This window comes from Drosophila tropicalis, unplaced genomic scaffold, assembly GCF_018151085.1.
Source record: "Drosophila tropicalis isolate 14030-0801.00 unplaced genomic scaffold, ASM1815108v1 contig_694, whole genome shotgun sequence".
Lineage (NCBI taxonomy): Eukaryota > Metazoa > Arthropoda > Insecta > Diptera > Drosophilidae > Drosophila > Drosophila tropicalis.
This window is the reverse complement of record NW_027173176.1, coordinates 2,151,202-2,167,264: the sequence shown is the minus strand read 5'-3', so window position 1 is coordinate 2,167,264 and position 16,063 is coordinate 2,151,202. Positions and strand designations below refer to the sequence as shown.

General features: G+C 38.6%; 3 protein-coding genes across 9 annotated transcripts in view; 1 reads left to right on the top strand and 2 right to left on the bottom strand.

The window, feature by feature from the left end:
- The window catches only part of Psa (puromycin-sensitive aminopeptidase), a 16,303-nt gene extending 12,184 nt beyond the window's left edge, over positions 1 to 4,119 (top strand). For all 3 annotated transcript variants that reach the window (XM_068292676.1, XM_068292675.1, XM_068292674.1), the window contains 4 exons: positions 1,048 to 1,864; positions 1,929 to 3,253; positions 3,316 to 3,438; positions 3,500 to 4,119. In XM_068292676.1, the coding sequence (XP_068148777.1) occupies positions 1,048 to 1,864; positions 1,929 to 3,253; positions 3,316 to 3,438; positions 3,500 to 3,709 (2,475 nt within the window). In that variant the 3' untranslated portion in view covers positions 3,710 to 4,119. The remainder of the gene's footprint in view (positions 1 to 1,047; positions 1,865 to 1,928; positions 3,254 to 3,315; positions 3,439 to 3,499) is intronic.
- Iml1 (GATOR complex protein Iml1) lies at positions 4,103 to 16,063 on the bottom strand. Of its 5 annotated transcripts, XM_068292668.1 has the most exons (21): positions 15,888 to 16,063; positions 15,524 to 15,825; positions 14,367 to 15,457; positions 14,130 to 14,301; positions 13,610 to 14,069; positions 13,411 to 13,542; positions 11,001 to 11,114; positions 8,986 to 9,451; positions 8,757 to 8,931; positions 8,509 to 8,694; positions 8,181 to 8,255; positions 7,739 to 7,803; positions 6,010 to 6,117; positions 5,739 to 5,945; positions 5,576 to 5,673; positions 5,343 to 5,510; positions 5,129 to 5,277; positions 4,904 to 5,069; positions 4,734 to 4,846; positions 4,616 to 4,674; positions 4,103 to 4,553 (listed from the first exon to the last, which is right to left on the bottom strand). In XM_068292668.1, the coding sequence occupies exons 1-21, from the start codon at positions 15,937 to 15,939 to the stop codon at positions 4,202 to 4,204; spliced, it is 4,710 nt and encodes a 1,569-aa protein (XP_068148769.1). In that variant the 5' UTR covers positions 15,940 to 16,063; the 3' UTR covers positions 4,103 to 4,201. The 5 variants fall into 5 exon arrangements, with proteins under 5 accessions (XP_068148769.1, XP_068148770.1, XP_068148772.1 ...); XM_068292669.1 differs by lacking the exons at positions 7,739 to 7,803; positions 8,181 to 8,255 and adding an exon at positions 6,507 to 6,565; XM_068292671.1 differs by lacking the exon at positions 11,001 to 11,114.
- Positions 11,130 to 13,398, bottom strand: Ir62a (Ionotropic receptor 62a). The gene has a single exon (XM_068292678.1). The coding sequence runs from the start codon at positions 13,268 to 13,270 to the stop codon at positions 11,504 to 11,506; it is 1,767 nt and encodes a 588-aa protein (XP_068148779.1). The 5' UTR covers positions 13,271 to 13,398; the 3' UTR covers positions 11,130 to 11,503.

Genomic DNA, 16,063 nt, shown 5'->3' with positions numbered 1-16,063 from the left:
TTGTGGTATTGTGAATTTCAAGTCTTTGACGTGTTCAAAATATTATGCATATTACTATATATTATATACCCTTTGCCAAAATGTGAATGCAGTTAACTTTATAACTAAATAACAGATCCCTCAGTTGAACATTTCCTAACAAAGAAACCATTGAATTGGGCAAAATTGAGCAAAACAAAGAAGAGTATTCAAAGATCAGTTATTTTTATTTATTAATTAAATTTTGCATTCGCCTTGTTAATATTGTTTTTTATATCTTATACTGCATTTTCCCCATTCCAAACACACACGCACACACACCTACACTTGGTCGCCCACTCAAATACATTTCGCTATCTTCATCTTTTTTTTCGGGTTGAGGAAATGGTTTTCTTTGTTATGTAGAATGACAATCTCTAGGCGAATGACGGGGCATAAAATTAATTTGGGCACAATCTTCCTCACAAACTCTCCCACCTTCTTCTTCCGTCCATTCAATTATATATTGTTTATATACTATATACATATAACGGTATATTTTTGTTTACGTTTTGAATTTAATTGAATCTATAATTTTGGGTCGACCCAAGACAAAAAAAAATAACACCAAATCAAGTCTAAATCGATTCCGGTTCCTGATTAGGTCTGATTTTGGCAGGGGAAACATACATACATGCATATAAGTATGTATTTAGCTAAGATCTTTTTCAGTTTATGTTCTCTATTAGAACAGGACGTTGTTTAAAAGATTTCCAAACAAAAAGAGGGTATAAAATGTTCGAGACACACAATTTAGAAGCTTAAATTCGGGCCTGGGTTCTGCTTTTGGCAAATAAACAGTTAATGAAAAAACAAGTTTTGGCGCTCTAAGCCGGAAACCCGAAATTTCTATGACCTTGGTCTAACTGTTTATGAGAGATGTGTTCTCTATTCTCCTAAGCCTTTCGCTTTCGGTGTGTTGTCTGTCTCTCGTCTTTCTTCGATCTCTTCCTACCTACCTACAAATATGTATGATTGATTGATTGATGAATTGACTGATAAATGATTTTCTTTTGTCTTGTTTCTTAGGTCAAGGAGCCGACCGTAAGCATCACTTTGAATGCTTTGGATATTAAAATCGATGAGTCGGAATTGCATTATGATTGTACAACAGTTAAACCGCAAAGGATTATCTATTCCACAGAGAATGAGACAGCGACTTTGGAATTCGAGAACGAATTGCCGGCAAATATATCCGGAGTATTGCACATGTCCTTTACGGGCGAGCTAAACGATAAGATGAAGGGCTTCTATAGAAGTAAATATTTTACGGCCAGCGGCGAAGAGCGTTATGCTGGTGTCACTCAATTCGAGGCCACGGATGCTCGTCGCTGTTTCCCCTGCTGGGATGAGCCAGCCATTAAGGCCACCTTCGACATAACTCTGGTTGTGCCCAAGGATCGTGTTGCCTTGTCCAATATGCCAGTGAAGAAAGAGGATACATTGCCCGGAGAATTGCGGCGCGTACGTTTCGATCGTACACCGATTATGTCCACTTATCTGGTGGCTGTTGTAGTCGGAGAATATGATTTCGTGGAGGGCAAATCCGATGATGGTGTCATTGTAAGAGTTTTCACCCCAGTAGGCAAACGGGAGCAGGGACAATTTGCCTTGGATGTGGCTACGAAGGTGTTGCCGTACTATAAAAGCTATTTCAATATTGCCTATCCATTGCCCAAAATGGATCTCATTGCAATTTCGGATTTCTCCGCGGGTGCCATGGAGAATTGGGGTCTGGTAACCTATCGTGAGACTTTTGTGCTGGTTGATCCCAAGAATACATCGCTAATGCGTAAACAATCGATTGCCCTGACTGTGGGTCATGAGATTGCCCATCAATGGTTTGGTAAGCAGACAATTCTATTCCCATTCTTCGTTGCATTATAACTGCTGCTTCTTTTGGTGCTTAGGTAATCTTGTCACCATGGAATGGTGGACACATTTGTGGCTCAACGAGGGATATGCCTCATTCGTAGAATTCTTGTGTGTGCAACATCTGTTTCCAGAGTACGATATTTGGACGCAGTTCGTCACTGATATGTATACACGAGCCCTGGAACTCGATTCACTAAAGAATTCGCATGCCATCGAGGTGCCTGTCGGTCATCCATCCGAAATTGATGAGATCTTTGATGAAATTAGTTATAACAAGGGCGCTTCGGTTATTCGCATGCTCCACGATTACATCGGGGAAGATGATTTCCGCAAGGGTATGAATCTCTACCTGACCCGGCATCAGTATAGCAATACCTGCACCGAGGACTTGTGGCATGCTCTGCAGGAGGCTAGCTCCAAAAATGTCGCCGATGTGATGTCGTCGTGGACCCAGTTCAAGGGTTTCCCAGTGATCAGTGTGACTTCCGAACAGAAGGACGAGTCCCAGCGTATTTTGCGTCTTACTCAGCATAAGTTTACGGCTGATGGTTCGCAGGCCGATGATGAGACACTTTGGGTGGTGCCCATCACAGTGTCCACGTCACGCAATCCCACCAAGATAGCCAAAACCTTCCTGCTGGACAAGAGCTCAATGGAAGTTGTACTTGAGGGAGTGACTGCGAAAGATTGGATTAAAATCAATCCCGGTACTGTGGGCTATTATCGAACCTGCTACTCAAAGGAAATGTTGGAGCAACTTTTGCCGGCAGTCGAGAAAATGGAATTGCCGCCATTGGACAGGTTGGGATTGATCGATGACATGTTTGCCATGGTACAAGCCGGACAGGCTAGCACCGCGGAGGTCCTGAAGCTGGTGGATTCATATCGCAATGAAACAAATTACACTGTGTGGACGGCCATCACGAATTCGCTAACAAATCTTCATATTCTTATCTCGCACACCGATCTCATGGATCATTTCCATCGTTTTGGACGCAATCTATATGAGCCAGTAGCCGCACGCTTGGGCTGGGAGCCACGCGATGGCGAAAATCATTTGGACACACTTCTGCGCAGTCTGGTGCTGACACGGCTCGTCTCGTTCCGCAGCAACGAGATCATTGAAGGGGCCAAACAGCGTTTCCGTAGTCATGTGAATGGCACCAATCCATTGCCAGCCGATTTGCGTACTGCCTGCTACAAGGCAGTTCTGCAGGATGGTGACAAGGACATTTTCGAGGAGATGCTAGGTCTTTATCGATCAACAGATTTGCATGAAGAGCAGGATCGCATTTCCCGTGCCCTAGGCTGCATTGGTGATGTGAAACTGTTGCGACGCGTCATTGACTTTGCCATGTCGGTAAGTAATCCGAGAATAGTTCAATGTGGATAAAAAAAACTAAATTCAATTACTCGTTTTAGGGTGAAGTTCGTGCACAGGATTCGGTATTTGTTATTGTGGCCGTGGCCATCAATCCAAAGGGTCGTGACATGGCCTGGGAATTCTTCAAGGAAAACAATAAACTGCTGCTTCAGCGTTATCAGGTGGGATACACATTACAGAAAATACCCTTTCCCTTTAACTAATGATAATTACATTTAACAGGGCGGTTTCCTTTTGACACGCTTGATAAAATATTTGATCGAGAACTTTGCCTCCGAGGAGAAAGCATTGGAAGTAGAGGAATTCTTCAAAAATAATCAAATACCTGGTTGCGAACGTACTGTCTCACAGGCTGTCGAAACAATACGTCTAAATGCCGCTTGGTTGACGCGCGATCGCGCAGAGCTGTCCAATTACCTGAAGAGCCAGTAAATTCGATTGATGATGGCCTAACCCAAGGACCATACCAAAGCATTTAACTACAACTACTATAAAACAACAACAAGAACACACACACACACACAAACACACACACACACATTGAAACACCCACTCGACCAAAGCAGTGACAACAAAAAAGAATAAAGCTTACAAAAACTTACAGCCCCACTAATAAGTGAGCCAAAATAGTTTAGAAATTAATAACAATTGGGCCCAATTAATCCCAAGCGCGCGCAGCATTTGAATTTACAAACTTGTCAAAGTTTGTATATGAAAATGTGAATTCTCCCTCTTACAGAAGAGTTATACTTATGTGTATGTGTTGAGTTTATTATGACTATGAAAAATATATATATAAATAAATGCAATTTCTAAAAGGCGAAATTTGTCAAAGAAAGAAACAGTAATTGCTTTAGACTTTATTTATCTACGTATGTATATGTATGTATTTGGTATTTACCTATTTTGTATTTTCCATTATTATCACTTTGATCTAACATCATCGTTGTTGTTATTATTATTATTATTGTATTCGAATTTAACAGATTTACGTTTCAACTCCTGACAATGGGCCCAAAACTGGGACAAACGTTGATCGCTATTCGAACAAAACTCACGAAAATCTTTCAACATTTTCAGTTGTAAAAGTTCACCATCAGCGGAATTATTTATAATTTGGGCTTTCCACTTTTTGTTGGGTATCATATGATTCCAGGCCCACAGGAATCCAACTTTTTTTGGTACATTTGTATTATTTGTATGCCCGTAGACACAACGTGTGACATTTGCCTCCTGTAGAGTGGGTGATTCCACTTGATAATTATTGGAGGCACATCTAGAAGGTAGCAAGAGATAGAGTTAGATATCAATAATATTTGGATTGTGACTAGTAGTTACCGTATTAGAGCAAACATATTGCCAGTAAAATGGACATATTGATATTCCTTGGGCAATTGCTAAAGATTAAAAAAGTTACTATATATATCCGACATATGATAAAATAGAGATTACTTACATCCTTGTTAAATGAAAATTTCTTTTCCAACACGCATGGTAAGAATCCAAATTTGGATAATATGGATTCTTGTAGAAATAGCATACGATCTGATCGTGTCTCCTCAGGAAATTCTACAAGTATATTGCCTTAAATCGTATATCGTTTATCGTAAATATACATTGACTTACCATCAAAAAGACCAGCACCATCTGGCAAAAAGGTTACACACAATGGAATGAATATGGGACCTCTTAATGGATCCGATTTCTTGGTAAATGGCTCAGCCATGGGATCAGCCGGCACAGAGACCAATTGATAGCCGCAATGTATAGCTTTGCGTGACCATCCACCAATCTGTGTTAAGATCACACAAAATAAAATCAAAATATTTAAATTTATATAAGTTCCTATACCATTTCGGATACAATGGGCCCGGATGATGTCACCCATTCGACAACCATTTCAAAAGCAAATCCCGGCTGTAATACACTATGATGCTTTACATGTCCCCATTCCATTCGCGTGACATCAATTTCTAAATGCGATTCACGATAGACACGCTCTAGACATATACAAAAAATAAATATATCAACTTGATGAGCTGTAATTATTAGTTATTTAACTTACTATTTTTGCTAGAAGCTGTCCATGACTGAGGGGCGGGTGTATCTCTTAGGAAATTGGGCACATGACTGGTTACAGGCTCATCATGCCAGAGATAATTGCAACCCTGAAACTCAATCTCTAGCCATTCATTCACAAAGGCACTATAATCGTTCAGCGGAGGCATATATTCTGTATATTAGAAACACAAAATTCATTAGCACAAAACTTCGTAGTTGGCTTCATTATTCTTTTACCTTTCGCATTCTTATCCTGTTGCACCACATAGTAGAAAACAAATCCTGGTATCACTGGCTGATTACCATCACCCGAAGCATGACAAATCATGCGTTCCCTTTGGGACATAAGAAAACAAACAATTGAGTAAAGATAAAGCAATGAAGTTTTCGTTCCACCCACTTGCGCATGGCCTCCAGTAAATCTAAAGGATTGCGTCCATTATCCAGTCGTGCTTTTAGCCACATCAAAGCGTCATATGATATAAAAGTACACGAGGGCAAGGATGGCGTTTGTAGAAAGTAACCCACACCCGTCACTGGATGTTTCATGGCCTCAAATATTTCACTCAATGTGGCATTGGCAGGGAATTTTATATCCACAGGAAATCTACATGAATTAGAAGTCGAAAATTGTTTTTATTCGATTTTTAAAGGTAAAAAGAAATACTTACCCATCATCTTGATCGTCTCGACTGGCAGTAGCGGAAGCAGCACCAGCATCTGCAACTGGCAATATCCTTGAAAGACGTCCTGCATCCAATTTGGGCCGAGCATTAATGCTATCCCACATTAAAGAGAGATTAAAGGCAAACAAAAAATAAATGTTAACTAATCGAATTTATTAAATATTAACTAGAACCAAAGTGTCTTTTTTTTATGGTAGTAGGAAATAGAAATTTTGGTTGTCAATATGTTGGAAAAAACCAATTATATATGCATATATTTCTCAAGATGTATTATGTTTACAGGATTGTGAGGAATTTAGCAAGTGTTTTGTTGCTTTTTGTCTTGTTTTACGGTGAGAGGATAGTGGGGGCATAGGTGCTGGTATATAGGGATTAAAAGTGCGGAAAGAGAGTTAATTTTGGATATACAAGTTTATGATATAGATAAGCGTATGCAGGACAAGCACATCGGCCTGTCCCCAACGCCCTGGAGTGGCACAAACCTTTGCTGTGGTGAGTTTAATTGATTATGATGCTTTTCTGTGATTCTAGGTGTGTCATGCTGGAAAGCCAAATACCAAATTAAGTTATAAAAATTAAAAGTAAAATAAAAAATAAGAAATAAGAAAGAAACAACAAGAAAACAACACAGATTATACAACCAAATATGGCACAAAAATTGAAAACAAAGAACAAGAAACTAAACCCCTGAAAATACATACATAACTTATGATGCAAAATACAATCACAGTCATACCTCGCTTTATGCAAACTCTTTATGAAAAGATTGCATAAAGCGAGTTATTACTGTGACAATAGCTGAGCTGAGTTTGTGAAATGTGTGAAATTTGCCCCCTAAAGTATGCTATAGGAAACGTAAGTTATTTGGCACGATAACGATTATTTAACTACCAAGTTTGACCCTTTTTAACTGTCCATTGCATACTTAAGGGGGAACATTTCCCCCATTTCACTCTCATAGCTTACTGTCTTAACAAAATACAAAACAAAAGTACATTAAACCTGGAAAATTCTAAATATATGTACATAGAAGAAGCTTACAAACCATAATATAATGAGAACGTTTAAAAAAGAAAATAACCTTAAACCAAAACCAAATTCTAACAACTTAAGTCAATCTTGTTGAGCTCTTATACCGAAAAATACCATAATCACTGGAACCGAATGCATTTTCAATTTTTTTAAAGTATTTTTAATGGTGACTACAAGAAAATTTCTTTGGTAAGAAACCAAAAACAACAAAAGGCCTGATAGATAGATTTAAATTTAACATTTTTGTTTATTAAAATTATAATTATATATTTTGAATAATGCATATTTATGGCGTGCACGTGCTTCTTAGTGATTAAAGCATTCCTAAGTCGACAAATTTCTTTAAAAAAAAGAAATCACAATTCCCTATCACAACTACAACTACAGTAAAAACCTTGGAAGAAGAACAAACTTAAGTTCGAAATAAGTAAAGCAATCTACGGCAGAGGAATAGCAGCCACTCCCACAAAAAACCCCGAGCTGGCCGTGCAGTGGATACATTTACAGATGCAAAAAATCAAAAGGTGATGTATGTGGCGTGTGCATAAAAGGATAAGGAGTAGGCAGGGTGAGGGGGTGTGTATATGTATATGTGCGTGTGTGTGTAAAATGATTGATCTGTTGTTGTTTTTTTTATGGTTATTTTGGTTTTTTTTGTAATTTTTGGATACGATATAAAAACCTGGGTCGTTTTTCCGGCAGGCGATTACTGCCGACACGCTCACGAAATGGTGAATTTGTCAATCCCTGGCGATATAGTAGACAGCAGCGGTAGGAGCAGTACGAATCGAAGGTTGAGGAGTGAAAGGAGTAGTGTATATATATACATATATATATATATAAAGGGACAAAAACATTGAAGAAAGAGAAACACATTGAGTATAGCGAAAAAACGTTGAGCAATTCTTTTTGAAAAACAAAAATAAATGAAACCAAAAAACAAAAACGTGCGCAAAAATATTCACAAAACAATATAAAATTAAAAAAACTCAAATAAAATTATGAAAAAATAAAAAAAAAAACATAAAAAAAAAAACTTCTGATGATAACAATTAAAGAAGCGCATATATCGAAATAATTATAACTTTTGATTTCGTTTGTGATTTTAGTTTAGTTTAGTTAACCTGATTAGGCTGTGGCCTGGATATAATGCTCGTACTGTGTCGTCGCTTGGTTAGGCTGTGAACGGTGGGGCTATCCTGTAAAAAGTGAGGCGAAAAACTCGAATACACAATGGATATAGGATAGGAAGGCAGTTTGGTTAGGCGCCTACAAAAACTAAAAACTGGGCAAACATATTCAACAAAATTTGGTTTTTAGTAAGTTAACAAATCACATCCAAAAAAAAAAAAGAAGAATTTACGAAAAAATATTGAGAATTTTTCGTTAATTTCTTTTGGTCCTGTATGGATGTGCCTGTGTAAGTGTGTGCTTTTTTATCTTTTTCCTTACACGCGCTTTGCGTCCAATTTGACGCTTCAATTTGCTGACACCCTCAATGAGACGAACAAAATCTTCAATCTGTTCCCGTATATTGTCCGGAGCCGCATCGGGAAAGATATCACAACGCTGATAATTGATCATTTTGTTGGGGATATTTGGTAGCAAATACATTCGATAACGCCAATATTTTAGACTCTGAAAAGGAAATGAAAGGACACCCATGAACTCCAATGAAATCAAAAGCAAAGGGAACTCACCTCCATTAGAGGATAGTCAACATCGCCACGTGTGCATATATACAAGTCCATGTGATTCCAATTGAAGTTCTCTAGCTTTTCGGTTGTGAAATTTACACCAGATATCTCATAGGTATCATGTTGGGGGGCATGGAAGCGATAACGATAGTCCACATTGATGGGGGGATAAGGATGCCTGGAGATTACATTGAGATTATCTTGTTTTATGGTTTATTTTGGTTATTCTTACCTGGGACGATAACCTGTCACTGTGATAACCGATCCACTCAGCGAGATTTTGTGAAATATTCTTCCAATGGAGAGTAGATATTCCTTATTAGTTTCACATGGCGGCTTTAGCACTGGCACCACCGCCGAAGTGGGCTGCGGAGTTGTCTGGCAACTGTTGGGGCCACTCGATGGGCAGCCACCGCTGCCACTGCCAATGGCGCTCGGATTCGTTGGCGATTTCTCTTCGACAACAATCAATTGAAATCCCTGGGCCAGACGTTGGGAGACAATCTCTTTGCATACCTCCTCAGTGGACAGAGGTTTGCGATAGACCGCCCGACTCTTGGCATAATCCAAATTCACATCGTCCGGCAACAATGTGTAATCCGAGATCACATAGTCATTGTGCAGGGAGCGTTTATCGGGGAAATAGTCCGTTGTGATGGGCAGACAGGCGGGTATGGTCAATGATTTCCAATCGACGCCTAAAATCAGGCAAAGATCAATATGATAACAACTGATCGATCAAGAAACGGTCAGGATTTTGAAGGTGTGAAGGTCAAATGGTGGTAGGCAACAATAGATAAAAAAAAAAAAAAATAAAGCCAACGCCGATATATACGAATATAAAATTAACAAAAAAAAAGAAAAAAAAGAAACAGATTCGCTTAAGCTAAGAAAAAAGAGAGAAAGAGACCAAGAACGCCAAGTCTACGGGGGGGAAAGTAGATAGTTTTTTTCTTCTTTTGTAGATACATATTAATTATGTACGTATTATGTATGTATGTATAAATATTTGAAGTATGTATGTCTCCATCATCATTATCATCATCATCATCATCGATTTCATCATCAACAATGATGCATGTTAGGCGATAGAGGCGTGCGTAAAGATGCAAGTGGGCGTGGCAATAAATGTATATATTTATATGTATAAAGAACAAGCATGCTATCATTACGTATTACAACAGGGAATGCTCTACATGCTACCAACCAACCACACTAAGAGGTATAAGGATTGCGCGGGTGTAGGTGGGGGGGAGGGCTTGCAAAAACCAAATTAAACCCAAACCATCAATCCAAAATGTGGTGCAGTGGTGGAAAATTTGGTGGTGAGGGGTTGATGGTAGTTTTCTAAATATTACTACTACATACAAAAAAAGTATTAATATCTGCAGCTAATTCAGTGAATGTGTGTGTGTGGGTGTCTGTGTGTTTGTGTGTGTGTGTGTGTGTGTGTGGGTGGTTGTGTAATTTTACATGCATACTTTTTGTAAGCGGTGTGGTAAGTGCAAAGCAATAATCTACAAACCGCCAAGGATACTTTTTCTTTCTTTTTCCCTTTTACTTATAGAAGATATATGTAAATCTTCCCTACTCCCCGATTTATTCAAATCATATAACTTTGAATACTTTCTGAAAATCACATTAAATATCATGTTACCTCCTTTCACTAATGCTTTCTTAAGCCAAAAAAATCATCTGAAAACAACAAAAATCATCTACAGCTAAAGACAATAAAAAGTCTAGTTTTAGTTATTATTTTTTAAATCAATTTTGTACTTTCGATAGTATCGACTGTTAACTGGTTTTGGCATTCTATAATCTGTGATCGAATCGACGTGCTGCTTTACTTTAAGCTATATAATTCTAATATCAGACAAGATTTGTTCGAAGATCTACGCTCGATTCAACGATAATGAGAGTATTCGAAGAATTGACTGACAATAAACCGATCAATTCAGAATAAATTATCATCTTAACCCTATCTGGATCCTAAATCCTTCATTTAACATATAGGAACTTAACCCACACAACGTGTTAAGTGAGGTCCAGACCCTATTCTATTCAAAATTATGTTGCGGTTTTTAAAGCAAAGATTTAATATTAGATAATACTTCTACTCTACTAAGTTTAAATGTGTGTGGGTCTTTGTGTGTGTATGTGTGTGTGTGTGTGTTTGTGGGTGTGTGGGATGCAATTTGCTAATTTGCTTTATACAAAAGAGATGTGAGAATTGTTGTTTGTCCAAACCTATGATGATTTTTCCTTTGCCGACCATCTCAGTGGGTGCCTCAAGCGGTGCGCTTCCAAAATTATGTTCACTTTCAACAATCGGTTTCAAATGTTTGCCCGCATTCGGGAATACTAAAACCCCATACGCATACGATGATGTTTTGTTTGTTTTGGTTTTGATTGTGGGAGAAGGACGTGGGGAATGTTTTTTTTATTTTGTGTTATATCCAATTTTTCGATTTCGTTGATGTCGCAGACGAGGAGAAGTTGGTGTAGGAGTAGGAGGTTGTTTTTAATGGAGTAACGAAATATGGTGAATATATTGAATATATATTTGTTTTCTTTATACGTATATATAGTAAATAAAGTTAATACTTAAAATTTCATATATAATATCATAAATTTGATCGTCAGTGTTAAAAATGTGCTACTTTCATATGCATTAGTTTTGAGATATGTAGATATATAGATAGGTAGGTATATAATAATATGTAAATGCTGTTAGTAGAAGTGGGATCTGCTCAACGTCTAAACCAGGCAACATCATTCGTATGAATCTCAAACAGGAATCCAATGAAGCTCACTGAAACTCCCAGTAAATAGAGATAAAATGTTGGTGCCAATAGATTAAGATTCAATGGACGTTCCTTGTAATGCTGACCACCGGCAAAATCACGTACATAGCCCATTTGATGGGCACGACGATAGGTAGTTTTTAGCCAATGGAGGGCAATTCCTGCCTGTTGGATATACAATTGAATGCGATGTATGGGATCCTTGAAATGTGAATCGATCCGGACTTGATATTGATATGGAAATGTTCCATAACAAAGGTGTGATAGATGAAATTTCTTATACTTTAGATAACGCTGCTGTTGATCAATGAATTCCCAGCGTATCGTACTAATGGGATAAATGGTATTTTCATCCATTTCCATGCGTTTAGTATAGAAACGGCTACTTGAGGCATACTTGAAATGTTTCTGAAATTCCTTGGCATGACCAAGTGAACTGACTATGGGACTAACATCACTGGGCAAGACCAGAATGCGATAAGGCAACTGAAACATCTCACTTAGTGAATTTGTCGGTTTACGGGTCAATATTACGGTCAGAAATGAGGTCAATTTGGTGGAATATAATTGTGATATGATAAATATGCCAAAGATTAGAGCCAAACACGTCGTATAATTATGCAAAAACTTCCATAATGGCCACCTAGCAGTTGGTATACTATGACTTCCCGGTATGCCCACCAAGGACCAGAGCTGGGAGTCCGGTTGTAAGCGTCGTATGACCACAAAATGTATAAAAAGCATAATGCTCAACAGACTAATCCACACGGGCCATTCAAAGGGCAGAAAGGCATATAGGCTTCGTGGTATCTGATTGTCCAGTGGTAGCATAAAACATCGTGGCACTACCTTATAGGCATAGGTATAATCCACAAGCGTTGTCGGTTGCAGTGTGGTAAATAAATGCGGACTAAGTTCCACACGATTTGAAACTATTAGCTCAATAAGTGCAGGCATATTCAGATAATTCGATCCATTGACAATTAGGGGAAACAATTCCATGGTCACATTCAGATGAGCCATCAATACTCGAATAAATTTGCCACCAGTGCCATCTAATTGATGATCATACCAAAATGTGGCCGGCGCATCAACTTGTACAGGCAGGAGCAGTTTATAACCTTTGAAATTCTTTGCATTCGGTATGGGAAATAAGTTTTCAATATGTGAAACATTCTTAAGCCGATGTACACGTAATTCGGGATAAGGATCCATCCGATAAACACGATGTTTGCGATGTGAATTACCAGATATGAGAACTAAAGCTGAACGGAATTGCATTAGCCAGAGCTGTTGAAAGAACTGTCTCAATAACGTTGCCGATTTCACTTGCTTTAACAGAAACAATGTCTTGCAATAGCGGCGTCCACGTGCCCTTTGGGCCTGCAATTGAACCACCGTATCTTTGGTATCTCGTCCGAATATCACATATAGACTATCCTCATCCAAAAGAGCACTGAAATATCCGCCCGGTTCTTCATTGGCCGTCATTTGAGGTAAGTCATAAAAGTGTTGACTCTGATTACTGCGCAGTGCTCCATGAAGTTCATTCAATTCGAATTGAGTAATGGAATCCAAGCTATGAACTATGCTAATGGCCTGCAGGTTATAAATATATCCAATTCGGTTTAGTAATTCAGCTAACTGAATTATTTGACTATCTGCCCTTAATTCTACTTGGGGCAATAGTAAAAGTAACGTTAATAACCACATTACGCAAGGAACAACTAACTGGAATTGCTGTTGCTCTCTGCATGGTTCATCCGAAAAATATATATATAATGATCCATGGTGGCGATAATGAATCTCGCCAAATTATACATTTAGTTAAAAAAATTTAATTGGTCACTTACCTGTGGTAATTGCTGGCGTCCATTCTTGCTCCCCGGTGGCTCCCCAGAGGTACGATTTGGCCTGAGTTGCGGTAAGATTGGGCACATTGGCGGGCATAGCACTCATCAGTGAGTTTTGACGTCTTTTGAAAACTGCAAATACACATTATATTTAGCATATATGTATATAGAAGTATATTGAATTAAACTATATACTTACAATCTAATTTTTCTTCACCAAATACAAAACTTTGCGTTGAAGTTGATCTACTGATTAATGAATGATTTGACACTTGATCATTATGCTCATCAGATGTTGATTCCATATAATCCTCCCTGTCGTTATTGTTATTATTGTTACTATTTTGCTGCTGCTGTTGTTGTTGTTGTTGCTGCTGCTGCAATGATCTTTGCTGTTGAAGTATTTGTTGATGAGGCCTTTGTGCTGATTTAGCAGGCACAGCTTGATAATGATGCTGCTGTATGAGCACACCTGTCGGCCCTTTGGGAAAGATGTGTGTCCATCGTCGACGATTCGATGTCAATTTAATGGTCACATGTGATGGATCAAAAGGATTAATTAACGCACGACCCGGTCGTACAATGGGAGCTATGCTAACAATAGTTCGTCTTGAATTCTTTTCCGATGCCAATGATTCAGAAAGATTTGTATTCTCCGTCTAAAAGCAGATCAATAGAGTTTCAGTACAAAAAAGTTAAATACATATTGAAAAACTAACCAAAGCTGCCAGTATGCCAGAGGTGCCATGATGTATATCCGGATCGGACATTTTGCGTCTCAGACTAGGTATTTTAGTAGGTGTTAAATTTTCCCAATCATTATTCCTAAATGCATACGTCTCGAAACTGGGAACTGATGTTTTTTTGGCTCTCACAACACGTTGTAAGGAGCTAAATGATAATATTACGTTTTAAAATAAGTTTTCCAGTATGTTTGATTAACAAATTAACTTTACCAAGTGCTCTGAGCTGGCAGCGGTTGAAAGATTTGCTCATCATAGGCATCATAATCGAACAGAGAGTTATGTATATATTCCGATTGATTGCAGCTGAGAAAATTATGCTCAGCCTGTACCTGATCATCGTGATCACCTTCGTTCAATGCCTGTTGGCTGACAAACAAGGGCAGCTTGATACGTGGTATGAAGCTAGAATAAGCAATCTTCTTGTTTGTTGAATAGAAACTCAAATTAATCCAATGCGGCAGAGAGTAATCATCGGCCGAGGTAAGTGTGGTGTCCTTGTTGTGGAATTTCAGTAAGGGAACAGCATGCAGGGGCTGTTCACCGACACAAACCAAATCACTGCCCACGCCATTATCGATAATCCTTTGTTTGGTGATATTGGTCAGCTCTCTGTCTACAGAAAAGACACCCACTCCCGGTGTTATGACCACCGACAATTGCCCGGTTCGATCAAAGGTACGATCCAAATAATGTTTCTCAAATGTATTAAGCGATATATTCAAGACCTCTAGGAAATTGCCCTGGGTAGCTGTTGAATTCGTGGCCAATGGTATGGTCATGCCTTCCCTTTCATGATAACGCAATACAGTCTCCTGATATGAGGTAAAGAGCTTTCTCAATTGCCCCAGCACTGTACACCAGTCATCATTGCGATCGTTTTGAATGGCCACACGATAGAAATCCTCATAGAAACGTCCTTTATAATCCAATTGAAGACAATCTCGCATATGTTCGGGGAATTCATCCAAACTTTTGGCCGCATAGAAAGTCCGGGAGAATAGAACTATTGTCACCTCATGATTGCAGCCCAATTTTTTCCATTTTTGAAAAAGTTCCGTTAGAAAACCATTGACAGCCTTCTCAAAATACAAATCCCCATGTATATCAAAATCCCACATTTCCGAGGACATTTGCAGGAAGAGATAAACCATCGAAGTGCTACTGCGAAATACAATTTTAGTATCCTCTGTAATGACACCACTGGCGACTCGTTCACCCTGGGACCACATTTCATAGACCTGGCACCGTATCTGTAGATCATTGTAGTCAATTTTCTTGTTTACATAGACACACGTATTTGTCTGAAATGACGATGGTTTGAAATTCAATAAGTAAAACTCATTTTTCGTAGTGACTTAAACACTCACCAGATACGCTTTCAGGCGCCACATTTCCGAGCGTCCCATATATTGCTCTTTAAATGTTATCTCTATCGAGTCCAGGGCCACATCTGCTGGATTCACAATGCGCATTACCACATTCGAGTAAGGACGCATTTTAAAGGCATTGGCTATGCCTGATTCAATGCTAATCGCATCCCGTCCCGAACTGCCATTGAACTCGGTTATCTGTAGCAACAAATGGATGCCATTCTCATCGTCTGGGGCGTAAATCTCCACCACATCGCCAATTTTAGCTGTGGGATGTTCTTTCATCACCAAGTCCGTCTCTGAATAGGAATTTTGTTTTCAATGTTTTGTTTTTGTTCAAGTTGCTGAATCTCTATCTTACCATAGGACTTGTTGAATCCCTTTGTGTGGATGTTTAATTTATACAGTTTCATTGTGCCTGCTAAATATTTAATTTGGCTACATTTGTATAAAAATAAACAAATCACAAGAGGTGTATTCTAATATTATCTATAAGCGACTTGCACAATTTTAACTTTTGTTATTGATATCTCTTCT